Below are 27,665 nucleotides of genomic sequence, written 5' to 3'. Positions count from 1 at the left end.
AGGCAGTGGTATGTACTGCAAAAGATTTCTGCAGGGGATCTAGAAACAGAAAAGAAGTGGCAGAAAACATGTCTGAAATAGAGCTTAAGATCACACCACATCCCCATGTCCCCTTCTTGGAGCCTAAACTACAGAAATCAACCCTGTAGCATCATTATGGCAGCTTCTAAACTGCTGGTGCTGGGTCAGAGAACTGAGGAACAGAGGGGAGTGGAACAGGACCCCATAAAAAGTCACTCTGTGTGTGTGTGTGTGTGTGTGTGTGTGTGTGTGTGTGTGTGTCTGAAGGAAAGAGCTTAGTATTCAGCAGGACCAGTTTGGGAAAGGGTCCCCCTGCTCCCCACCTCGAATTACTTGAGGCAGAGAACTAGCTTAGTGATCCAGGATTTGCCCAATATGAGAGCAGGTTGAGATGCTTTGAGATTAAGCCCTCAAGGAAACCATTATCAGAGGGAAGAGAATCAGAAAGTCAGTAATATGAGAAAATGAGGGAGGAAAAAACCTGATCTCAGGAAGAAGAAAACTCAAAGTCCTTGAACAGAAGTGGACAAATCAACAAGGAAAACATTAGCATCAGAGGGAAATATGGCCTCCAGAACTAGTAAATGAGTTCAGGCATCTATGAACAAATACTGCAAAACAAACGAAAGTGATACAACACTTGGAGAGATAGAGGACCCTGTGGAATTTGAAAACAATTTGAGAAGAATGTGGAAGCACAACATGCTGTTTCAGAGTAGTCTAAAAGAAAAATGAGAATTATGAGAGCAGAATTTATGACCTACACAGCAATAATAACGGGTTGAATAGGAAAAAAATGGAATCTTAAATCACAAGTCTCACTAAAGAAACAAAAGAGAGAACAGTAAAGTGGGAACATAAATACACAAAAGTGAAAGACAATCTAAGAGAAACAAAAGACAATAATATTAAAAGGAAACATACTCACTATCTAAGCAAAACATACTGATTTCAAAGACAGGATATTCAGAGACAACATAAGGATCATAGGTCATCCAGAAGAACACAGCAGGACAAAGAAACCTTAATGCCATAATGCAGGGAATAATAGAAGAGAATTGCCTGGAATTTCTGAACATAGAAAATGAAATAATACCAATTGAAAGAATTCAAAGATTGATTTAAAAAGAAAAAAAAAGACTCACAAACTCCAAGACACATAGTTGTTAAATTTAGTAATTAATTTCAGAAACAACAAGTTCTGTAAGCAAGTAGGAGAAAGATCTGTAAGTACAGATGAAAGGAAATTCAAACAACTCAAGACTATTCTGAACCCACCAGAAAAAGTAATTGAGGAAGTAATTGAGTCATGTGTTCCAAAAGTGCAGTGGAGATCAGTCTACAGCCCAGAATGACCTATCCTAAAAAGATGGGCATTCAATAATAAAGAAGCATTTGAAACATTCTTAGAAAGAAAATTAAATCTGAAAAGATTATTTGCTTTTTGAACATCCCAAACAACAGAATTGCCAGAGAGGTGAATGAATGTAGTAATAGCAGCAGACAGCAGAGAGAGCAGTAGGAGACATCTTTTTAAATGTTCACAAAGAAAAAAAGGTGAAGACAATGTCAGGTGGAAGTAACAATGAAGAGGTGGACATGGGGCATTATGGACAGAATCTGGTGACACTGCCTACAGGTGTACCATTTTTTTTTTTGGTGGAACTACATTACAAAATGGGAAGTTAAGTGAAAGATGGGGGAGGGGAGCAAGGGATAAAGGGGAGTTTATGATGTACACTGGTGAAATCAAGGGCCATCAATGAGGGGAAAGTGACTCTGTAATCTTAGAAAGAGAAAACCTGCAGGGGAATGGATGAGGAATAGGGAACAGGGTTAAGAAGTAGGGGGTGAATGTGAGAGACCTTGCTTTGGTATTGGGAGGAAGTTCTACTGAAGAATGCTCCTATACGTGAAGAGAGATATTCTGTAAATGCAGACATTGTGCTGGGTGTTCTCAGGAGTGTTTGGTGCTTGAAAAGATCACTTACTTATCCTGTCTTGGGAATGGGGGGGGTGGGGTTGCACTCTTAGGGTCAATTGGCACCTGGGAGAGTAGGAGGGCATGGATCCTGAGAGGAGATTTTGAGGTAAATGGAGAAAAGAAAGTAACTAGTGGTAAGTTAAAGATCAGTAGTGAGCAGCATAATCAGAAAAGTGGTGGTAGTAGGGTCCTATCATAGAGCAATGTCTTTGTCCCTTGCACAAATTGACTTTGTTCTGGGAGTGAGTCACAATGGAAAAGGGAAATCCACGGGGCAAATTCTACAAGGCAGTGGCAGAGACTGCCTAGAAAGGAGAGACTAGAATGTATATCTTGGACTCTTGAATTACTTGAAGAAAAGAGAGAATAGATAATTATAATTGAACTAGAGAATGAGAATCTGGGGAAGACAGAAGAGAGTGGATAATGAAGAGAATGAGAGAAACCCTCTTTGGGAAAGGGCAAGAAAAATGAAATTTTAAAAACTAATGAACAGGACTAGTTAAAGAGGGTAAGAAGAAAAATAAATCTACTTGACTGGGAGGGGAAAAAAATGGAAAAGAATTAGATAACAAGATAAAAGCAGGAAGCTAAAAGCAACTAATAAGTAAAATCTCAAAGGCAAAAGGGTAACTAATGGGAGGAGGGGATCAAGAGTAAGGCCCTCTTAAAAAAGAATAAACTGAAGTAAATAAAAAAATATTGTATTGTGTTTACAGAAGAGAGAAAAAACATAACTTGAAAAAACTCAAATATTAGAGACAAATGGAAAAAAATATAAATGTGACACTCATAATTTTAAATGTAAATTGATTAAATAATCCAATAAAACAAAAAAGAGTGGCAATTTGGATAAGAAAACAAAACCCTGAAATCTGTTGCTTACAAGAAGCACATTAAAAAAAAAGACATACACAAAATAAAATTGAAGGAATGAAAAAAAATACTATATATCAAGTGAATCCCAAAAAGCAGGAGTTGTGATCATGCTATTTGAAAAATTAAAAAGAACATTAAATAAAAAAGATAAACAAAGAAACTACATTATGGTAGAAGGAACCTTAAACAATAAGCCAATATCAGTAATAAACTCAAATGCTCCAAATATCTTAGTATCCAAATTCATAAAGGAAACATTAACTAAGCTACAAAAAGATGTAGGCAGTATCATAAAAGCAAAAAGAGATTTCAATACCCTTTTCTCAGTTTAGGATAAGTTTAACAGGAAGATAAATAAAAGGGAAAACATGAAACAGAACAAACTACTAAAGAAACCAGAGTTTAAATCCTTATGTCCTCTTTTCAATGGGACAGGAAAGAATGTACATATTTCTCAGCATCTTAAAAATTGAGAGCCAGCAAATAAACCAACCTAAAATAAGCACAAAAGAAGATATATTAAAAATTAAAGAGGAATAAATTAGAAATAGCAACCCTGTAGAAATGATAAATAAAACTAAAATCTGATTCTTTGAAAAGACTAATAAAGCTGATAATCCTTTAACTAATATGATTAAAAAGAAGAGGGCAAAAAATCAAATCAGTTAATCAAGTAAATGAACAAAGTGAAATCACAACAAAGCCAGAATAAATAAAAACATAATAGAACATAGTATGCGCAGTTATAGGCTAGCAAAACTGAGAATGTAAAATAAATAGAGGGATATTTTAAAAATGTAAAATGCCCAAGCTATTGGAAGACCAAAAAGAGATCTTAAATAACCCAATCTCAGAAAATGAAACAAATCTAGCTTTAAGGGAACTAATAATAATGATGATAATCATAGCTAAAATTTATGTAGTACTTCTTGTGTACCAGACACCGTGCTAAGCAGCTTACAATTTTTATCTCATTTGATTTTCACAACAACCCTGGGAAGTAGTTTTTATTATCATCCCATTTTAAGATGAGAAAACTGAAGCAAACAGAGGTTAAGTGACTTGCCCAGGATTATGTAGCTAGTGTCTAAAGTAGGATTTGAATTCATTTTCTTGACTCCACACCCTGTTCTCTAGCCACTATGTCACCTAGCTGCATATTATGAAAAAGAATGTACTTTCACAGATTTTGACGGACCTGAACATATATGTGTCTATACAGCAAGATATACCCACTATGCAATCTAGCTGCCCAATGAAATACTTCCAAAGAGGTATGGGGGAACAACCACCACCACCAAGCCCTGGTCCTGACAGATTTACTGGAGAATACTGTAAAACTTTTAAAGAACAAAGTAGTACCAAATACTTCACAAATGATTATCAAAAACTGAGAAAGATGGGTAAAGAAGAGATATCCAGTTTGAGATGTCTGAAAAGCAGTTGGAGATACAAGATTGGAGGTCAGCAGAGAGATTGGGACTAGACAGGTAGATTTGAGAATCATCAGCATAATGATGGTAATTAAATCCATGGGAGCTGATGAGGTCACCAAGAGAAGTAGTATAGAGGGAGAAGAGAAGGGAACCCTGGAGCATTGGAGGTTACAATAGGTAAATGGTCAAATGATATGAACAAACATCAAAAGAAGAATTGCAAAATATTCTCAAGACGTGAAAGAATGAGAATGTTAAAAATTGCTATTAATAGGAGAAATGCCTGTCAAAACAACCCTGAGGTTTTATTTCACATCTTGAAAATTGGTAAAGATGATAAAAAATGACAGTCCTCAATATTGTAAGTGTTGTGGAAAGATAGGCACACTAATACAATTTGATGGAGTTGTGAAATGGTACAACTATTCTGGAAAACAATTTAGAATTATGTAAATAAAGTGACTAAGATGTCCATAGCCCTTTGAATCAGACTGCGTTACTGGGCTTATGCCCCAAGGAAGCTACTGATAGGAAGAAAATCCCCTTATACCAAATTATTTATAGCAGCACTTTTTGTGATAGCAGCAAATTGGAAACAAAGTAGATTCTCATCAATTGGAGAATGGCTAATCAAATTATGGTACATAAATGTAATAGAATATTACTAAGTTGTAAAAAATGACATGTGATGAACACAGAGAATCATGGAGAGATGTGTGAAGTAGTGAATAGCCAAGAAAGCAATATATACAATAACTACTACAATGTAAATAGAAAGACCAATCACACACCAGCAAATCAAATGTGAATGTAACAAAATTGTAAAGATCAAACAGTATTTGAAGAAATATAAGACAACATCCCCAGTACACTCCTTTGTGAAGATTTATAGGTATTACACATTACACAAGTTTTTGGACCATTTCAATGTATCAATCAGTTATGCTGATTTTTTCCCCTCTTTTAAAAATGCTATTTGTTATATGGGATGGCCCTCTGGGATAGTGTGGAGGAAGGATACTGGGGATAAATTTTGATGATGTAAGAAACGGAAGGCAATAAAAACTTATTTAAAAAATAAAAAAACACTTTGAGGATAGGATTATTTTAATGAAGAATAATATGTATTTGCACATCAGCTTCTGTCATGTAAATAGAAAATGAACATTTATCTTAAACATCTCAAATAATCAGATTTTCCCCCTTTGAATTCTGATTTATTTCTATTTTTTTAATTTGTGAATGAAAAGTAAGTTGGTTGATTCTAAGAAACTTCTTTGAGATATGTCATAGTAGAGATTCAGCCAACTGATGTTCAAAATGAGAGTGTTACGTTGCAACTTGATCCAGAAGTACCTTCTGAATCATCAAAAGAAAATCAAATTGCATTTAGTAAAATTTTAAGCATTATTATTTTTAAAATTCTTTATTGCATATTCATTCTTTGAAAATCTTGAATCAAAATGTCATCACTGAAAAGAAATAGCAAACTGACATCCCACCCACTATGTGAGTTAGGAATAAAGGGAGAAATGGCCACTAGCATATTATTTTGACCTGAATCTTTTAGCAAAACTTAGAATTTAAAAAAAAATTGTAATTGATCAAATTAAACAAAATTTTGTTTGTATTTCAGGACTCCAACAGATTCCTATAATTTGTGGGGAAAATAGTTGTTTTTTTTTTTTAACTTGATCAGCAGCCCATATTTGACAGTTACAGGGATGGAGCACTTTAGATATATGAGGATCAGGAACAAGTCAAGATTTAGTAACCATTCTTTATAGGTTCTAAGTATATTGAATGGATATTGAATTAATAGTGTCTGACCTTTGAATCCTAATGGCTTTTCTTTCTTTGGTGGTAACATGTATATAAATATCTTAAGATATTTAACTTTTTAATCTCCATACTGATGCAACAACTTCTTTACAGATGTAGGGTATTTAACTCAGCTTACCAAATGTGACCAATATGTTCTAGGTACTTTTACTGAGAGCTGGGCTATTGAGATGAAATAAGATGGCTCCTTCCCTTAATGAGCTTGTATTCTAATAGAAGGTATGATATGTCCAGAAATAACTAACAAAAAGCAGCAGGTGAGGGACAGCTAGGTAGCGCAGTGGATAGAGCTCTGACCTTGGGAGTCAGGAGGACCTGAGTCCAAATCCGGCCTCAGACACTTGCTGCTTACTAGCAGTGTGACCCTGGTCACTTAACCCTAGTTGCCTAAGCAAAAAAAAAAAAAAAAAGCAATAGGTGATAGATGCAATGGCGGGGAAGGGGGGGAAGAGCAAATGATTTGCTATGTGCCGGGAATTATGATAAATGCTTTACAAATATTCTCTCTTTTGCCCTTCACAACCACCCCATGATTTAGGTGCTATTATTATCTCCATTTTGCAGTTGAGGAAACTGAGGCAAACAAAGGTTAAGTGACTTGCCCCAAGTTGAATAGCTTAGTAAGTGTCTGAGACTGGATTTGAATGCAGGTGTTCCTGACTCCAGGTCCACTGTGTCATGTGGCTGCCTCTCTTTGGAGATATCCAAAGTGCTAAGACAATTTGAGGAGGGGTACTTTTTCCATCATTCATATTTCTTTGACTCAGTTTTTATCCTTCCAGTCTGAGATGATTGCTAGGATAAATAATAAATAAAATGTTTGTAAAACACTTTGTAATTCTCCAGTGCTTTTGAGAATTTTTTAAAAACAGAGATAATGATATTCTTTCCCAAAATATTTGTACATTTGTAACTCCTCCTAATGACAGCTCAGGCAGGGGCTCCTGATTTGGGCAAGAAACCAACTATCTAATATAATTTGTACTATTTAATATTTTTAGTGTGAATTATCTTCTGGCAAATTGTCATCAGGAGAGTTAATGAAATATTACCAAAATCTATTACAAGCAGGAAATAATCAGATGCCTTATGCCATTGATTCTTTTGCTTTTTAATCTTAAAGTTTACTATATGTTGACTTGATATATACATAGAACCAGGGAATGAACAAGACATGAACACAGCTGCCATTGCTGATTTCTGCTGGCCAATTGTGAGTCAGAACTTGAGAGCTTTGGGACTCATGAGGCTCTTGGGCACTTTTGGTGACTCAGTGTGGAAGAACACTTTGAGGACTGATGAAGCTTTTATTTGTTATGAAGTCACCAACAGTTATTGGTAACTGAGAAGATCAGATAACTTGATGGGCCTTTAAAAATTGAATAACTCTCTCATTTCCTTCTCTTTCTTTGAGCCTCCAGACAGCATCATGTAGTCCTGGGACTTCTCATGAGGGTTGGGAAGAAGGTTAGTTCATCCTGTTTCTCCCTCTGGCTAACATGAGGCCATGAACTCATGACAGCTAAAGCCTGTGTTCTTCCTAAGTGAGCCTGATCCTGGGTTTTAGGCTGTTTTGTTCTTTCCTGCTCTCAGGTGAAAGAGTGATGATCCTGAGATGGATGTATCTAGGCTTGGCTGCTACTTTGTGAGTTTGACATATTCAGTGATTTTGGGTCCTTTGATTGAAGCCAATTGGCAACAAGGCGTGGAGTCCCTGGAAATTATGCCATTTCTCTTAGAGAAGGTGGCCAATGATAGGAGGGCCAACCCATTTCTTAGCTGGGAGCCAGATTCATCCCCTTGCCAGTGGTCATCTTCTCTAGAAGGGCTGGAGTAGTTGACCAAAGCTTGACCTTAACTTGACCAGAGCATGTAGGACCACTTAAGCTAACCTCTTGAACTCAACACAGCCATCTTAAAATCAATAAGGGAATGGCTTTCTTATTCACAAAATCACAGATCTTTAGATCTGAGTCACTGGAAGCAGCTAGGGGATTCATCAAGCCCCAGTTACCCAAGGAATGAGTCACACATGGCTAACAGGAATCAGGAATGGCAGCTCTGAGCATATTTGGTTCACATCATTCCTCCTAGCCCGCATGTATATAGGTATGCATGTATCTGTCTATCTATCTATCTATCTATCTATCTATCTATCTATCTATCTATCTATCTACCAATCATCTGTCTATCTAAATAACTCACAAAGTAGCCACCAAGCCTGAAATACATCCATCTCAGGATCATTCCTCTTTCACCTAAAATCAGGATGAAACAAATACAAAATAATCAGCCTAAAAACCCACGATCAGGCTCATTTAGTCAGGGCATAGACTTTAGTTGTCATGTGTTCATGGCCTCATGTTGTCCAAGGTGAGAAACAGGGTGAACTGCTCTTCCTCCTAACCTTCATGGGAAGTGTCAAGGCTGCTTGATGCTATCTGGAGGCTCAAAGAAAGAGAAGGGAAAGGAGGGAGTCATTTCCTTTTAAAATAGATTTGCTTTTTATAGATAGATAGATAGATAGATAGATCGATAAATAGGCAGACATTTAGGTAGATAGTCAATACATACACATAACATTGCTTGCAGTTGAAAATTTTTGAAGTTTTAGAAATTTTTATTCCTTCTTACCTTTTGTTTATAACTTAACATTTCAGATAATTTTTGTCTGCTTACTAGTTATGGGATTTTGGGCAAGTCTCCTTCCTTTCATGTACTATTACTATTCCTGGAACTTGCCCTATTCTTTTCTGTTTCTATGTTTATGATTATAACATCTCCCATGGGTGGTGTCATCTTTTCTTTTAACCCACCCAACCCTTCCTGCACCTTTCCTGAACTGCATGCCACACCTTGCCCCTGTGCTGAAATACAATACAACTTTCAAGACACAGCTCTGTCTAATGACATCTTCTTCCATGAAAAATTTCCCCATGCCCACAGTTTCAAAGTTGTCTTAAAAGCTACTTATGACTTTTATACTTCTAGGAACTTCTATTCTGTCATTACAGTGTCATCTCTACTACTAGGCTATGAACTTGAGAACAATTAGTAATAGAATTGTACTCACATTTCCCTGTGCCTATACTGCCCTTTGTCCATCTCTATTCCTACCAAATCTTGTGGCATTTATCATGTTAATTTTTGTTATAGTTATTTATTATTTATTAGGCTGAATCTTTGAACCTTTTCCCAGGTCTAGTACAGTGAGTATTCTCTACAACGTAGATAATAGATAAAGATTTGTTGAATTGAGTCCTGGAATATTAGAGCTCAAAGGATTTAAAAAACATAATCTTGAAACAATCATTGGGAAAATACTGATAATTCTTGACTTTGTTATTGTTCAGTCATGTCTGACTCCTTGTGACCCATTTGGGGTTTTCTTGGCAAAGATACTGGAGTGGTTTGCCATTTTCTTTTCCAGCTCATTTTACATATGAGGAAACTGATACAAACAGTGTTAAATAACTTGCCCAGGGTCACACAGCTAGTAAGTATCTGAGGCCAGATTTGAACTGAAGAAGATGAGTCTTCCTGACTCCAGGCCCAACACTCTATCCACTGTGCCACCCAGCTGCAACAACTCTTAGCTACTGCTGAATTTTAGCTGTGTTTTGCCTCAGATGAAGGAAGAATATGAGACAACCTCTGTCCTGTATTTCTGGTGAAGAGTAATTGAGGGTTAAGTTTTGAAAAATAAAATAAGCTATTGGCAGAATTAGTAGAATGCATCTCTTCCAGTAGAATGTAAGCTTCCTAAAGGCAGGATTTGTTTTCATTTTTGCCTTTCTGTTCCCAGCACTTAGAATGATTCCTGGAACCATAAGTGCTTAATCCATGCTTATTCTTCAATAGAGTTCAGTTGAATTGAATATAGTCATAGTGTCATAGATTTAGAACTAGAAATGAGCTTAGAGGTCATCTAGTCCAATTCCCTCATTTCATAGTTGAGGAAATTGTGGCCCAGATAAGTTGACTTGACCAAGGTTGTGAAGCAAAATAAAGACTCTCAGGTATCCTTACTTTTAAGCCTATGTTAATTTCATACTACAGTACAGTCTTATTTTCACTTTTTTTTTAAAAAAAGGATTATAGTTGAGTAAATTGTCAGAATTGTGGCAATAAAGAATCTAATTAAACTGGATTGTAAGTTTTAGTTTGCATTTCATTTATTTAACTCATTATATTTTATATATACCAGCAGTAGTTTCCCTAACCAAAATATGTTAGAATATTGCTAACCATTGATTTTTTTAAAATCACAAATATCATTGATAAACATCTTCTTTAGGTCTTACTAGCCTAGAGGAGAGGGTTGCACAAAATATTTAGAAAGTAAAGCAATAAAATAGTCTTCCTCCACAACAATGACTTAGGTCTGTTCTTTTGGCATTAGGAGAGAATCCTCTTTAGAAGGATTCATTTAGAAGGATTTTTCTAGGATAAACAGCTATTAAAATTATATCTCCTCAGTTTCAAAAAATTTTTAAAGAACAGAATCTTCTTTTGGGGTTAATGGCCAAATCCGGAAGAAATTGTCCATTTTGGGGGGAAGATATTATTTACTATGATAGAAGCACAAGAAAAGAGTTCTCTGAATTTCTGTTTGGCTATCTTATTCCCTTCATGAATAAATGCTATTTGCTGAAATCGATAGTGCTATCTGGATAAAATAAATGAATTGTGATGAAAAAGATGCATGTTATTGAAAAAACAGGACACTGCAATTCACATATTTTGGTAAAGTCCAAGAGTTCCTTCAAGGCATACAGACTAAACAAGTCACTATTTCTTTTCAAGGATCAAAATGGATTTTTCAATTATTAAGGAAATAAAGTATGTTACAAATTTCAGCAGCTTCTGTTATTTTCTACTGTGATTTGGAAATTGCCAAAAAAATTCTTTTATTATTCCTTTAAAAAACCCAAAACAAATGTTCATTAAAAATATTAGACTTGGGAATGCCCGAGAATTCCTTTATTGTGAACACAGTTCTTCTGATGGGAGAAAAAAAAAAGAATTGACATTTCAATTTAGGTTGTCTTCTTTCAATATATACCTCTGTTGTCTTCACATTGAACAATGATGATTATGATTTATTTTCTCAGATGAAATTTTCAGAAAGTGATTATTTCGGCAATGTCCTGCAAACTCGCAAGTATTTAGCACAATCTGATTTCTTCTGGCTAAGAAAAGAAGTTCCAAAAACAGAGTGAGTAAAAAAAATGTGTATATATGTATATAAAACACACATACATAAACTATATATAGATTAAAATGGATAAATAGATGGGTGGGAAGAGACAGAAGAAAACAATGGCTAAAACTGTGACCTTTAAGACTGAAAATGTATGGGAGCAATTTTTTACAGTACAGTAAAAGCTGAATTGATGATATTTTACACCAAAGCTCCAGAAACTAGCATTTTTGTTATTTTTAAAAAACCTGCTGGCTTAATAATCACATGCAATATTATTGACACATTTTGAAAGATTAAAAAGCAGATATTAAAGTTGTCTCTGATTTTAGCTAAGCAGAATCAACCAAGAGGGGAAAGTAAGATCTTTCTCCCAATCTGTCAAGTAAAAAGATTCAAAAGACCTTGAGAAATAATTTTAAAAAAAGTTGAAAAAATAAGAATTAAACAAATAGGGTTGGAGGTGATGCTGGAAAATAGTAGAACATTGGAAAGGATTTATGAATTTCAAGGAAGTGATCAAGATGTTGTTAGAGTTACTTCTGATTGTAATGCCTTTCTCCTTTCCATAGCTTCTGCCCTCCTTGACCTCTATCACTTTGAAAAGTGGCAGGAAGCATATATTACTTTCTGAATGGGTTGGACTAGATGTCTCCTGAGGTCCTTTATAAGTCAAAAATACTGTGATTTGGTGATAAGGGGGCACCTAGATCAGAAGATCTTTTCCTCAGGACCAGGCTGATTTTTCAGTTTTGATCACTAAGTGCTAAACTTATCCTTTAACATTCTATATCCATTCTTGCTACCACCATTGAGATCTGTCTGTCCCCCTCAACACTGATTGATTTCCTGGTTTTTAGTCCCTAAGTTATGTTCCTTACTACTGATCTCCCCCATCAGATTGTGAGCTCCTTGTGGGCAGGGACTGTCTTTTGTTTCTTTTAGTATTTTCATCACTTAGCACATTGTCTGACCCATAGTAGGCACTTAATAAGTGTTGATTGATACCTTTGGACTCCAGGCCTTCTGTCCTGATTCTCTGGCTTCCAAATGTCAACTTAGGGTCCTTTAATCTTTGTTTTGCTCACCTATGCCTAGATGTCTGCCTGATTCTGCTAGCTATTTTTGGCCCCTTTTTATGATACCTCTCAATACTGACAAAAACATATGAAATAATTTTGCCTAGATCATATGGGGAACAGAATAAATTTAGAGGTTGAATAATTTTTCTCCCCATAGTTCAAAACTGTGGTTTGTATAGATTGTAAGCAAAAAAGTAGTTTCACAAATTCTTGAAAAGTAGGAGATAAATGGATTAAAAACTTATCCTTTGCTAAAACTGGCCTCTTTTCCCCATTGTCCATCCTTGGTTCCTTCATTGTAGTATCTCTGTCTTGGGTTGAGTCCTTCTCTTCCTCCACCTTTACCCCACCAAAATGATCCAGAGGTAACTTCAGATTTACATTTCTATTAGTAATATTTCCATGCCTGATTAGGCTTAAAAACTACAGTAGTTCTTGGTAGCTTGTAGTATTCCACCATAATATCTTAGAGAACCAAATCTTTTTGATTCACTAGGCATTTCCTTTGTCTAATATGCTACATAATAAAAGCTTTTTACATTATTTAATTTCATTGTCTTTACAAATGTTATTTGTAAAGGAAATGGAAGCAATTTCTCATATAGTTAACCATACCTCCATATGGCAGACAGTAGGCTTTACCTTAAAAATGATGGGTAAGGGCATATTGGTTATTAGGAGGTATATTCGTGCTTACTTAGCATTTGATGATATGAAGACATAATTATATTCTGGAGGTGAAATTTATTTTTCTTAATTTGCTTCTTTCTTCAGAGCTTTGGTTTCTTATTTGTCTTTTGTGTATGTCTGAATCTTTCCTTCTGGCTTAGGAGGGTACACCAATGTTAAATGAGAGAAAACACTTTGTTCTGCTTCCTTCCAGATCCTCTGCTCAAAATTGGCCTATTTACTGGTTTAGACAGTGAATCACCAATCCTGAGCAGACAGCCCCAGAATGTCATTCATTTCTGAGACATCTGTCTAGAACTGACATAGGTGAAGCCTGCAGAATCATTCTGTTTATAGAGGGAATACCCTGGGGTATTGGTGGCTATCTCACTCTCCTGTGTATATTGGGTATGGAGTTAGGAGGGATATCCAGGGTCTTTCCATCCCTGCAATAAAGCCTTGAATGTTTACGTGAACCAGTGTCCAATCCCAGAGGTCAGGGAATCAGGTATGTCAGTTGTGCGTTTTTAAGTGAAAAATAAACAGAAGTAGATTGAGAATGCTGAAGGGGGTTGCTTAATTATTTTTATCAATGGCTTGGTGTAAAAGGGGTGGAGAAAAGGAGGTCCAGATCAAACTGAGAGTTCTCCAGTCAACATAATGAGAGTGGGTAACTTTCTTTTACATGCCAGAGAGATAGCTGATGCTCACTTAGCCAGGCATTAAGACTTCCTTCTGCCCTGTTGCTTCTAAACAATGGGTCACATCCTATAATGTTTTAAATTTTCAATAAAAATGATCAGTCTATTGGTGTGTGCATGTGAAGACTACAAAAACTGCTAAGTATGTCATATGACATAATTTGAAGACACTGATGAAATATCAGTTCCCAATATTCCTTAAATTGTGATATAAACTTCAGTATATTTATATTTCTATTAAGAAATATATGAGTTTTCTTCTCTTTAAAATCGTTATAATACTGCTTGAAATACCTACCTCACAGTCTTCTTGGTAGTAAAAGCACTATACCAAGCACAAAGTTATTCACAGTGAGCTATTGTTATTTTAATTTAAATATTTTATTAAAAGCTTAATATTGAACAGCTAACTAAACTTGTTCAGTAACTGTATACATGTAGCTAAACTACTTTTCAGGAATAAAATATTAAAATAATTTTTTTTTACTAGTTTTTTTCCTACTTAGGATTCTTTGCCCCTTCAGGCTCATTGACTTTTCCTTTCATATGGTTATAGTGTGTATTCCATTTTCTGACTCTGCTTTTCTTTCTTTCTTTTTCATTCGCATTATTTTATAATGATCTTTCCAGATTTCTTTGTATTTCTGGTACCAATGGGTCTCATAGCATTCAATTATATTTTAGACCAGACTTGTAATTAAATCAGAATAGGGAACTCAGAGGGAGGAGCTTTCCTCCAAGGTACACCTGAAATTGTTCTCCGACTTAGAGTAATCTTAGATAGTTGCAAGGGGCACTGAAAAGTTGTGACTTGCTAGGGATACCAGTTAGTATGTGTCAGAGTCAGGACTTCAACCTAGGCTCTTCATGACTCAGGGGTTGATTCTCTATTATGTTATTTCCTTCCTTCCATATTTCCTTCCATTATGTTAATGTGCTGCAAATAATTTAGCCTTTTCCCTGTTTTTGGACATTTAGATTAATTTTAGTTTTATTTTATTTTGCAATTACATAAAATACTATTTTAAGATTCTTAGAAGAGATAACTTTTTGTCTTTTTTTGGGGGGGAGGGTGAGTCAATTGGAGTTAAGTGACTTGCCTAGGGTCAGACATCTAGTAAGTGTCAAGTGTCTGAGGTCAGATTTGAACTCAAGTCCTCTTGACTCCAGGGTTGGTGTTCTATTCACTGTGCTACCCAGCTGCCTCTTTTGTCATTCTTGATAACATTTTCAGAGTATCTTTTTCCACAATGAGGTTATTGGGTAGTGATGATTATTTTTACTAATGTTCTTATGATTGCCTTTCTTCAAAAACTCCAGAGCTGATAACCAAAGGCAATTAACCTAAGCTTGACTCCCCCTTTGAAATGTGTTCATAATCAAATTACTTGATTTGCTTCAGGTTACTCATCTGCAAAATGGGATAAACATTGACTTGACCATGGTCTTAGGTGTATTGCTCTTATAAACAAGAACGTTTTGTTCTGGGAGGTTCTGTATCTTAGAGCTCTATAGCGATGTGGCTATATCCTGTTGTCTTAGAGATAGGCACATCCAGTGAAAGTAGCATTAGGTTGTTGGGGGCTTTCTCTGCACAGTAACCAGATAGTACTGTAAAGTTTTTTTTTTCTGGATATTACCAACTGTTACCTTTTCAGAGGTATTGCATGGGGTTTTAGCTTTATGATGCCCATTGACTTTAATAGGCATCTTAGGGCTTTGAAAATGCATGAGTTAATTGAGTGGGGATGATTCTGAAATATCTTCTCTATAACAGTTTACTTTGAACAGTGCATCATAATTCTATATTTCCTTTAACCCAACACGAATGCTTGTAAAGCATTGAAGTAACATTTTGCTTCTTTGTGGGCATGGGAGATAAACACCCTTCATCTTTCATTCTCTTGGAATCCATTTTAGCTGCACTAATGTGCATTGAAGAGGTCCCTCACACAGTAGGAAATGTGAGCAAGAAAGAAATTAATTGGCAGGTTATCCTTGAAAGATATACATTTAGGGTCCTATCCTCCAAATTGTCACATTACCAGCAGGCTTAAAAATAAAGGATTTACCCCATTGCTCAGCAGGTCAGAATGTAATTTCTCTCCCTCATCTCATCATTTCCTTTTTCAGCAATTACTTTAAAGCGGTTTTGCTATTAACTCATTCTCACTTCTATTATAACAAAACATTTTTGGACTCAGTTCCTTTACCCTTTAAAATATGGCTACAAATAGATCAAATCCCCATTGAAAAGAATCTTTTCATTTTCTTGAGTTTTCACTTATTTGGTATTATATTTTCTCACACAGTATATGAAAAATAGAGTTTATGATGTATTTGTTGCTGGCATATTGGTCAGGAAATTTTTTAGGAACAATAATGAAAACAGTTCGCATTTACGCAAAACCTTACAGTTTTAAAATGAAGTTCTTCATTTGTGTCTTTAGGGGTGTGGGGTGGGCACTTCAATATAGGCTCAAGGTTAAGTCTAGGCTATTGGTTCATGGATTCCCCAGTGCCCTACTCCATTGTTCCTTTATGGTAAACAGCTACTCAGCATGCAATAAAAATCAGCTTATCTTCATCTGGAGACAAAACACATTGTATAAATACATACAGTATATAAACAAAGCTTAAAGAGATTAGGAAACTTCCAAGGTTAAGTGATGCCCTTTTAGCTGGCAACGAGGGGAAGGAAGTGGAGAAGGAATCCATTTTCCAGGTCCCATTAGCAGAGAAACCACAAAATTCTATGCAGACATTACTTCTACCAGATAAGATTTAACTTTTCCTGATTATATTTAGCTGGGGGTAGCATCACTTTTCACTTGCAATTGGCTGATATACATCCCCTCCTTCACTGATCCACAGTCAGAAAGGGCTTCCAAAATTCCTTGGGTTTCTCTCTCTTCCTGAGTGGAGCAGCTTTTGTCTCCAATGATCCTTGAAGCCCTCCTTCCAGATCGAAATAATTACTCTTTCCATTAGCCTCTTTGCTAAAGAGCTGCATAAGGTACTTTACATTAATTATCTAATTTCATATATGAGGCAACATGGAGCGGTGGATAGAGAGCTCGTCTTGGAAACAGGAAGACCTGGGTTCATGTTCCATTTCTGACACATACAGGCTTTGTGACCCCAGGCAAGTCACTCTCAGTGCTCTAGGTGACTAAGTTTAAAAATTGCAGAGAAGGTCCTCCTCTATTAGTAGTGGGGGTTTCCTCTTTTGAGAGTTCCCTATTATAATGAAATCATAGGTGCTATTCTTGTCCTTATCTCATTTCATAAGATAATAGAAATAGAGCTGGAAAGGACTTCTAATCTAAATCTTTCATTTCATAGATGAGACCCAGAGATACTAAGTGACTTGCTCAAAAGTATCACAAAAATAGTAAGTAGATAAATTTAAGTCCTCTGATTTTAAATCCAGTTCTCTTTCCATTGTACCATACTGATATCATGGCAACTGTTTGAAGGAGGTAATAATAATCTTAATAGCCAGAGGTGTGCTGGATTCAAATCCTAAGACTTTTAACATTTACACCCCAGAAATTGATGAATGATAGAAATCGGGTCTAGATTTATCATTAAGTTGATGGTGTAGTACACTCTAGACTTAAGAAAGTGATGGAGAAAATTTTAATAATTTTAATAATAATAATTTTAGTAATAATAAACATAAAACATGTGTCTTGTTTCACAAAGCTGGTTATTAGACATTGGTCAGCATGCCCCTGATATATAACCTTGATTTGTATACATCTGGAAGGTTTACTGAGAGCTTTCTTCATGACAGTCTTATGAAATGGGTAGATAATAATGGTTCACATTTATATATTACTTTAAGACTTACAAAAACTTTTCCTACAATCTTGTAAGGTTAAGTAGTATAAGTATCATTGTCCTTCATTTTGAACATGATGAAACTGAGCTCAGAGGCTTAAGTGACTTGACCTAAACACACAGTATCGGAGTGGAACACAAATCCATTTTTCCTCACTGCAAGTCTAGTAACCTTTCCTCTCCGCCAATATTTTTTGAGGTCCATACTTGTGATTTCATCAGGGTAGGAAATTTCAGGTTATGATATGAATTAATAATTGAATCATAAAACTAAGACATGATTTATTTCATTCATATGTAGTCTAGTCCAAATATTGATATAAAGTATAGGAAAAAAAGAAAATATTGAATAGTTTTTTAAACAATGAAACTATTATATGCCATTTTTATAGTAAAACTAGTTTTTCTTTATTGAGATTTTTCACATTTTATGTTTTCATCTCCCCCATATTGTCTTCATCTCCATGCTTTCTTTTTGCTCTCTAAATATCTCAGAAAGGAAATATGTGTGATTTAGTTGATGATTCATTTTATTTCCTTATGTTTGCCCAGCTCTGTACTATGTACTATATGAAATAATGTTCTGCTTTTAAAGAAGTGACAGTTTTTTGGTAGGGAAATGAGACATATTTCTATGTATACAACACACTCTATTAATAAGGTGATAAATGAAATATAATCATGTGTATCTATAGGAGTAGGTACTATGGGGGTAGTTACAATAATAAAATGTTTGCTGAAAATAAGAGAATGCTTTCTCAATCACTCTTCAAACAAACCTTTGACTAGGCATGATGATATCCTCCTGAGTATACTCCTATAATCTCAGTTATCAGAGAAGTCAGGCCTGGTGGATCGCTTGAGCTCAGGAGTTCTGAGCTACAGTGGACTATGTAGATCCACATAAAGCTCGGCATCAATATGATGATCCCTCAGGAGTGAGGGGTGGGGGTCATTAAATTGCTCATCCAGGGGCAAACTATCGTAGGCCAAAAACAGTGCTGGTCAACTCTGCTGTGCTGATAAGTAGTGGGATTGACTCATGCATAGCTTGGGCTTCTCCTAATTCCCAGGCTAATAAAGATAGAAACACTCACTCTTAAACATCAATAAAGAAACAGGCCTTCAGAATCCCCACCAAGGGAAAAATTATATTTCTAGATGCAGGGGGTCTGGGTTTTTCTGATGAGCATTTATTCATACATTCTAGCAGTTTAGAATATATTTGAATAGTTCTCTTATTATTTTTAGTTATATATCCAGCAAACATTGGGATGGTGATAATGGTAGAGAGGGTAGAATTATGTGAATAAATCAGGTCATTGTTCATGTTGTAATTCAAGTTTATCTACAAATGTAAAAGCCAAGTTGCCTGAAAAGAATTGATATTTAGAGTCATTCCTCCTCTTAATAGGTTAATCTAGTTTTCCCCTAAAAGTCAACAAAGTCAAGGCTTGATTAGCCTAGGTATGGGGCAAGACTCAAGCTTTGGCCTCTCTTGATCAGCAACTTCCTGGCTGCCTCTGGTCATATTGACATAGCTTCCTTGCCATCTCAGGACATAAAAAAGGCCCACTCATGTGGAGTCATTGCCCTTCAGACTTGACAAATGTTCCAAGATGATGGAGGTCATCACACTGTGCCTTGATGACCCTCTGCACTTCCATATGGAAGATGAGGGGAGCCATGTTACTGAGCTAAGTGAATCCTCATTGAACATCTTTTTTATGTTGGTGCTAAATAAACCTTCCTTTGTCAACTGTTCAGTGACCCAAGAGTACCTCATTTCATCCCAGCATTGAACCTGAACTCACCGAATGGTAGCCTGAATCGGCCTGTCCTCTAACAACCTGACTTTCCCCGGTTCCTTGAGCTTTACCTTACATGTAATGTTTTAAAAATCCTCCTGGTGGCTCCAGATGATGAAATAGATTGTACCTAGAGTTCAAGAGATCACAGATGTAGAAGTGGAGGGGATTCCAGAGGCTATCTAATCCAAGGATCTCATTTTGTGACTGTGGAAGCAGGGCTAAGGTAACTTAAGTGAAATGTTAGAGGTTGGATTTAAATCCTGGTTCTCATTCCTTTTTCTACTGTACAACTAAGAACCAAATCACTGAGAATTTCAATTAGTTTTCTCAGGAAAAATAAGCCATCTAGAGAACTCAAGTTGAAACTCAAGTTAATTCAGGTGTAATCCCAGTTTGGTGGAAACATTTACTAGTCACAATTAGAGAAGCTGATGTCATTTCAGGTGACAGCTGAGAAAGACTTGTAATCCGTGATTGACTTGAGAAGAAGGAAACATTCTGACAGCAGGCATAGGAGCAGGACAAAGCAGTCTTAGGGTCAGAATCAGTGGTCTGATTTGCTGAATTGACTTTTAGCTAAAGTATCTTCTAATTTCAGGCTGATATGAGATTAGACATACATAAATGGTATCATGACTCCATGGTCCTGTGAAAGATTTAGAGTGGCTGGCACTGAAAGAAGTTAGAAATAAGGCCTGTTTTGAGCAATGTAACCAATAATGATTTGACTGTTTTTTTTGAAAGTGATGAGAAATCTTAAATAATAGTAGCAGAACATTTTAATCATTTAATTGTTCAGTGGTCTATACAAAACAGTTGAACAATCAATCAATAAACATGTATTAAGAGCTACTATGTTCCAGGCCCTGTGCTAAGTCTTGGGGATGTAAACAGAGGCAAAAGTTAATCTTTGCCCTCAAGGAGCTTGCAATCTACTGGAAGAGGCAGCATGCAAACAAATATATACTAAGTAAGCTATGTTCAGGGTAAATATGAAATAAAAGAGGGAAGCCACTAGCATGAAGAAGATTTCAAGGCTTCCTACAGAAGGTGAGATTTTAGTTGGGAAGTCTGTAAGTGGAGGAGGGAGAGTATTCCATATCTGGAGAACAGCTAGAGCAAATTCCCAGAGCCAAGAGATGGAGTGTTTTGTTTGTGGAACAGCTAGGAGGCTGGTGTCACTGGATCAAAGAGTACATGATCGAGAGTAAGGTGTAAGTAGGCTGGAAAGGTGGAAGGGGGCTACGGTATGAAGGGCTTTGAATGTTGGAATGGAGGGAGAGTTGAGACAAGTAGACTATCCCCAAGTTATTGCAGTAATCCAGTTATGAAGTGATGAGGGTTTGCACTAGAGTGGAAGCAGTGTCAGAGAAGAGAAAGGGGGCATATTTGAGAGATATTGTAAAGGTGAAATTGACAGGCCTTGGCAACAGATTGGATATGAGGGGGCAGTGTGTGTGTGTGTGTGTGTGTGTGTGTGTGTGTGTGTGTGTGTGTGTGTGTGTGAAGACAGAGAAAGACAGAGACAGAGAGAGAGACAGATAGGGAGAGAGAGAGAGAGAGAGACAGTAAGGAGCCTAGGCTGACTCCTAGGTTGTTAATCTGAGGACTGAGAGAATGTGTTGCCCTTTACAATAATAGGGGGGAGGTTTAGGGGAAAAGATAGTGAATTCTGTTTGGGACAATTTAACTTTAAGATGCCTACAGGACATTCAGTTTAAGATATCTAAAAGGCAATTGGAGATGTGAGACTGGAAGTCAGCAGAGAGAATGAACCAGGAAAGGTAGATTTGAGAATCATTAGCATAGAAATTGTAATTAAATCTATGGGAGCTGATGAGATCACCAAGTAAAGTGTTATCCAGGGAGAAGAGGAGATGGACCAGGACAGAACCCTGAAAGACACTTGTGGTTAGAGGGCATGATCTGGAAGAGGATCCAGCAAAATATACACAGAAGGAGCAGTCAGACAGAAAGGAGGAGAACAAGGAGACATGTAGCCCAAAAACTTAGAGAAAAGAATATTAAGGAGGAGAGAGTAGTTGTTGTTGTTTGTCCTTTGTTCTCAAAGAGGACCATGACATTGGGAAGGTGATGTCATGAGTTGCAAGTGAATTGGATTTAAGTGAGGCAGGGCTGTGCAAAATCACCAGCCTCACTTCCTTCTCTAGAGCCATCTGGGTCCAGGAGCAAGACATTGATCAGGGAGAGGGCCCTAGATACAGTGGGAGACCTTGGCCTTTTTAAGCTAAGGTCTTTCCCAGGTAGAGGCAATGCCCATTCAGTGATTAAGGCTAGGTAAGAAAGAGGCAACGAATGGCCTCTTTACCTAGTCTCCCCCCCCCCCCAATAATTCAGTTTGGGAGGGGAAGACCCTCCGTGTTTCTGGCCAAAATAGAAACAATTGCTATTTACACTCACTCTGAACCATCAGAGAGAGTTATCTACAACGTGAAAAGGCTTTAGAGAGGTCAAGGAGAATGAGGATTGAATAAAGACCATTGTATTTGGCAGCTAAGAGATCATTAGAAACTTTGGAAAGAGCAATTTTGGTGGAATGATAAGGTCAGCAGCCAGATTGTAAAAGGTTAAGAAGAGAGTGAAAGGAGAGAAAGTGGAGGCACTTTGTCAAGTTTAGCTATAAAGGGTATGTAGAATTATAGTTAGCAAAGACGGAAAGATCAAGTGAGGGTTTCTTCCTGACGGGGGAGACATGAACATGTTTGGACCCAGTAGAAAGAGAATTATCCTTACCTTTACTTCAAGGACTTCTAACCAGCATATTAGGAGTGAAGAACTTTTGGAAACCCAAGCCTTCCCTCATCCTGCCAGGCAGAGACTTGCTTACCCTGGCAAGTCCAGAAGGCCCACAGTATTGCTATATTCTTATCTGTAAAGAGAGCACTTCAAATTCTAGAGCTGTTTCAAAATTTCAGAAGCACCAACTTTATTTAGAAATTATTAAAACTCAATAAACCTACTCTCTTTCTTTTGGAACTTGTTGAATATAGCTGAATTACATACAACTTGGAATGATAATTGCTAAACAATCAGCACCACGAGTAAGCAACATTTACGATGCTGTGGCTGCTCTGATGTACCACATATCATTACTTTCCTGTTTTTATTGAATAAAATTCAACATTTGTGTTGTGTTCTTTTGGATACTTGCCTATCAAATGACAGTTGTTGGTGGTTATGTTTCTTTCTCTCTCTCTCCAGGTGGTTCACCAATCCAACCACAGTCAATGCCTTTTATAGTGCGTCTACCAACCAGATTAGTAAGTATTGACTCCTGGATTTCTGTTATTTATTTGGAAAGCAACATCACTGAAATGCATCTGTCATTATCACACATTTTTGGAGCATGTTTTTCAAAGAAAGGTACAGATATTGTGGGGAGGATGTTGGGTCCTGTAGCCATATGCTTATCTCACTCCATCTCTCTCAACTTACATCAAAGGCAGTTTCCTGAGTTTTATGACTTCCTAAACATCAACACTTGCACAAAAATCTCAAAGGAAATGAAATCATTGAAACAAAGTTAATTTTAACTTATTTTTAAAAAAAGTTTATTTTATTTTTAGTTGCAAATTCTCTCCCCCCTCCACTCCCTTTTCCACCCATTGAGAATGTAAGAAAAACAATACTCATTACATATATATGTATATGCATAAAATGAAAAACATATTTATATACAATGCAAATATATATTGCATTATATATATCGTGCAAAACACAATTCTGTATTAACCAAGTTCTGAAAAAAAAGAAAGGGAAAAATATGCTTTAATATGCACAACCCTCAGTTCTTTATCTGGAGGTGGATAGTATTTTTTTCATCATGAGTAGAATTGTGGTGGATCATTTTATCGATCAGAGCTACTAAGTCTTTCACAGTTGATTTTCCTTACAATATTGCTGTTGCCGTGTGTATTGTTCTCCTGCCTCTGTTCACTTCACTTTAACTTTAACTGTTCATTTGCTTCTTTTACATTTAAAATAATCAGTTATTCTAAAGCTATTAAAATCTCAAAATCTGTAATCAAAAAAATTAATCATGAAATAGTGAGAAAAAGCTACTTTCTTCTTATGTTTCTGTGCTATGTGAAGCCCCAGAGTGCAGTGAAGTTCATAACCTGGAGTTTGTGAATTTGATTTTTAAAGTATTCTGATAAAAATCTATTTCAATATAATTTGTTTCTTTTGTAATCTGTTACATTTCTTTTTTATTCATGTAAAAACTTTATGATAACAAAAGGTACATGAGCTTCACCAGACTGCCGAAGGGGTTCAAGACACACAAAAAAAGTTAAGAACACTTGATATAGTGGAATGAGTGTGCTCTATTTAGCTTCAAAAGACCTTGGTTTGGATCCTAACTTTGTCACTGTCACCTTGGGCAACTCAAACCTAAATTTCTTATCTCATCTGTCAAATGGGAATGATGATAATACTACTATTTTGTAGGATTGTTGTAAGGACTGAATGAGGTGATGGAGGTAATAATGATAATGGTAACTAGCATTTGAATAGTGTTTTAAGATTTGCAAAACATTTTGCAAAATCTCATTGGAGTAAGTGATTAAATGAAAGGCAGAAGCACTTTGTAAACTATAAGGCTGTATGCAAATGTAAGGTAGTGCTACTATAAATTTTTGTCTTTGGCATACAGATCCCTACTGGAGTTGATAAGAAAAAAAAAACAAGATACTCAGACCTGCTAAACCATTAGGGCCCATCTGGCTATGGGGAATGAGGAGGAAAATCCTGTTGCTAGAATTAAAAAGATATATATTTTAGTTTTATATTTTGTAATGCAATTATGTTAGCCTGGAATAGTGGATAGAGGGCCAGCCTTTGCCTCAATAAGACATGTCCTTTTACTTCTAGGACACAGGTTCTTAACCAGGGTCCTTGGATAGATTTTGGCGGTTAGTCTATGAATTTGAATGGGAAAAAAATTGTTTTTATTTTCACTTCCTTCTAACTAGAACTTAGAATTTCCTTCAATTATTTAAAAATATTATTCTGAGAACAGGTTTATAAGTACCTCCAGAATTCCAGAGTTCATGACACCAAAAATATTAAAAAATGTTTGCACTAGAATGAAATACAAACTTCTGTTTGGCATTTAAAGCACTTCATGACCTAGATCTAACTCACATTTCTAGTTTTATTACATATCACTCCCTTCACTGTCCCCTTAGTCCAGCCAAACTGGATTTCTTACTGCTTCCCACACGAAACACTCCATCTTCCTGTCTATATTTCTTCACCGATCTTTCCCTTTACCTAGAATGTACTTCTCTCTTCCCTCTGTTTCTTAGAATCTCGAGTTTCCTTCAAATTCTACTTGTATGAAGTCATTCCTGATCCTCCCATCTGCTAATTCCTCCTCTTTGAATTACCTTGTCTTTATTTTGTATTTTTTTGTGTATACATGTATACACACAAATGTATACCTGTTATATATAATATATGTGTATATAGAAATAGATACTTTTTTAAAATTTTGTATGTGTTTTGTATGAGTATATATATATACACACAAATGTATACTGTTATTATACATATAACATACATACAAATAGAAATAAATACCTCTTATGTGTTTTTGGTATATACATACATACCTACATTTGTGTGTATACACATATACATATATACATATATATATGTATTTTAAAAATATACTCACAGTAACTTGCACATGTACCTATAAGGTTCTTGAAGTAGGGCCTGTTTCATTTTATATTTTTACCCTCAGTGACTAGCATAGAGTCTGCCACATTGTAGACCTTTAATAAATGCTTTTTGATGGATTAGTTGATTAATTGATATTAGTTGTATGATCATAAACAAGTCATTTTGCTTCCCAGTGTCCCAGGCAACTCTCTAAGACTATAAACTATAGACAATGGCTGCTCTGTTACGTAGATGGAGAGAGTTTTAATACTGGGAGTTCCCCATATTGTCAAAATCATAGGCTTCTCCCCCTCAAAAAAATTAATAAGTATTCATACAAAGAATTAAATGAATGAATAACAACATTAATAATCAGAATTTTTTTCCTTATTATTGATGTTGAGTACATGTTAAGCACAATGATTTTTTAATTAAATTTGTGCTATGGAGGATGTTAGGTGTCTGCAAAAGCAGGTCTTTCTGAATGTCAACACTCTTCAGTTCTTGGCCACTTTGTTAACACATATAAAAAGGTACTTTGATTTTATGTCCTAAAAGTGACTAAACATCTGACTGTTCATCTTTCTTAAGAGGACCTCCAAGGTCCCTTCTAGCTATAAATCAATGATTATAGGATATTGGTCCAAGGATAGAATAGGCAGCTGCTGTTCACCAAGGCTATGGGAAGAACTGTTTCTGCTTGTCCCACATGTCTGAGAACCCCTCAGGATCTCATAGTTTTGAACAAAGCAAGTCACTTATGATACTAATGGTGATGTTATTGCTATGCTGTCTTAGAGTTTACCTCTGGTGGTACAGGCAGAGGAGTGGATTTTCTTCCATCCTCTGTGCATATGCCTCTGTCTTTGTCCCGGATGTTTCATGGATTTGAATGATGGGGGATGGGAAGGGAGAACACAGGTGTTATGACTGTTCAATGTAGGCTCCTTCAGCTACTTTGTGTGTTATGATTTTAAATGAATAAGAAAGTTTGTTCTACTCACTACTTTTCATTTGAGTAAGGAAGCTGCCATGTAACTGTAAGTTTGAATATAATTATTGTCAAGGGGTAGGGGCACTAATTTAGCTATTGTGAAGAATATTGGAAGGGAATAAATATGAAGTCATCACACATTAGTACATCATAATTTTTAAAACACTGAATAAATTGTTCCTAATCTTTCACATTTTGCTGAAAGGATACTAAGATATCAGAAAGATCTTTGAGGGCTTTCCTAGGTTGGAAATAAGCATTTCCTGTTTCTTAATATTGTGATCATATATTTTAGCACTGCCAAGTCTATTCTTAAGAAATAAGTCCATTTCATGTACTTGACAAAATAATAGTTTTTATTTCTGATTACAGAGCAGTTTCTGAACATCATTTCATTGGAGGTTCATAACAGGTTGTGAAGTAGCTAGAGAGTGTGATTACTTTTATGATTTTAATTTTTGTTGATGGCTTTTATTTTTACATTATCTCCATTTCCAAATACATCCCTTCCTCCAATGTACTACCCAATGAGTGTAACAAAGAATAAAAAATGAAAAGAAAAGAGTAATTCAGCAAAACTGACACATTAACCAAATCTGATAAGGCATGCAATATTGCAAACTGATAGACCATCTCTGCAATGCAGAGAGGGAGAGATATGTTCACTCGTTGCTTTTCTAGAACTTTTTGGTCATTATCATCACACAGCATCGAGTTTTTGTTGTAATTCTTTCTGTTTATAGTGTTGATGGTTGTTGGGCATATATTGGTTTTCTGGTACACTCTTCATCAGTTCATTTAAATTTTCTGATACTTCTCCGTATTCTTCATATTCATTATTTCTTATGACACAGTAATATTCATATACCATAACTGTTTTTTTATTTTTTAGCTATTTCCTAATTGATGGACATCTATTTTATTTCCAATTCCTTGCTAACACAAATGAAACTCTGAAGAATGAAAATTTCAGTGTATTTTAGGACCTTCCTTTCTGCCTTTGGCCTTATGTCAAGCAGTAAAATCACTGGTCCAAAACTATGGATGTTTTGGCAACATTTTTCTTTTTATGAGTAATTTCAAATTGTTCTGTAGAATGGTTGGAACAGTTCACAAATCCACCCAAAGCATATTAGTGTATCTGTCTTTCCCCAGAACCTTCAACATCTTTCGCTATCTTTGCCAAATTGATAGATGTGAATAATTATGGGGATTGAAACCTCAGGGTTGTTTTGAATTGCATTTGTTATTAGTTATTTGGAGCAATACTTCATTTGGTTGTTAATAACATACACTGGGGAATGGCTCTTTTTCTTATACCATCATGTTAACTTCTTATAGGTTGTAGACATTAGACTTTTATCATATATATTTGATGTGGAGATTTTCCATCAGTTTACAGTTTCCCTCCTGAATCAGTTGCACTGATTTTGTTCATGCAAAAACCTTACAATTTCATTTAATTGAAATGATCTTTTTTCTCTGCTATTGTATCAGTTTCTTGTTTAG

The 27,665-nt window shown here is 35.9% G+C and overlaps 1 protein-coding gene across 1 annotated transcript in view; it reads left to right on the top strand.

The window, feature by feature from the left end:
- PHEX (phosphate regulating endopeptidase X-linked) overlaps positions 1 to 27,665 on the top strand; it is a 244,431-nt gene that overhangs the window by 157,005 nt on the left and 59,761 nt on the right. The window contains exons 13-14 of the mRNA XM_078146134.1: positions 11,277 to 11,380; positions 22,697 to 22,755. Of these exons, the coding sequence (XP_078002260.1) occupies positions 11,277 to 11,380; positions 22,697 to 22,755 (163 nt within the window). The remainder of the gene's footprint in view (positions 1 to 11,276; positions 11,381 to 22,696; positions 22,756 to 27,665) is intronic.

Source organism: Phascolarctos cinereus, unplaced genomic scaffold (genome assembly GCF_003287225.1).
Source record: "Phascolarctos cinereus isolate Bilbo 61053 unplaced genomic scaffold, phaCin_HiC Scaffold_726;HRSCAF=1367, whole genome shotgun sequence".
Classification (NCBI taxonomy): Eukaryota; Metazoa; Chordata; class Mammalia; order Diprotodontia; family Phascolarctidae; genus Phascolarctos; species Phascolarctos cinereus.
The sequence above is the reverse complement of the archived record's forward strand: the minus strand, read 5'-3'. Positions and strand labels throughout refer to the sequence as shown.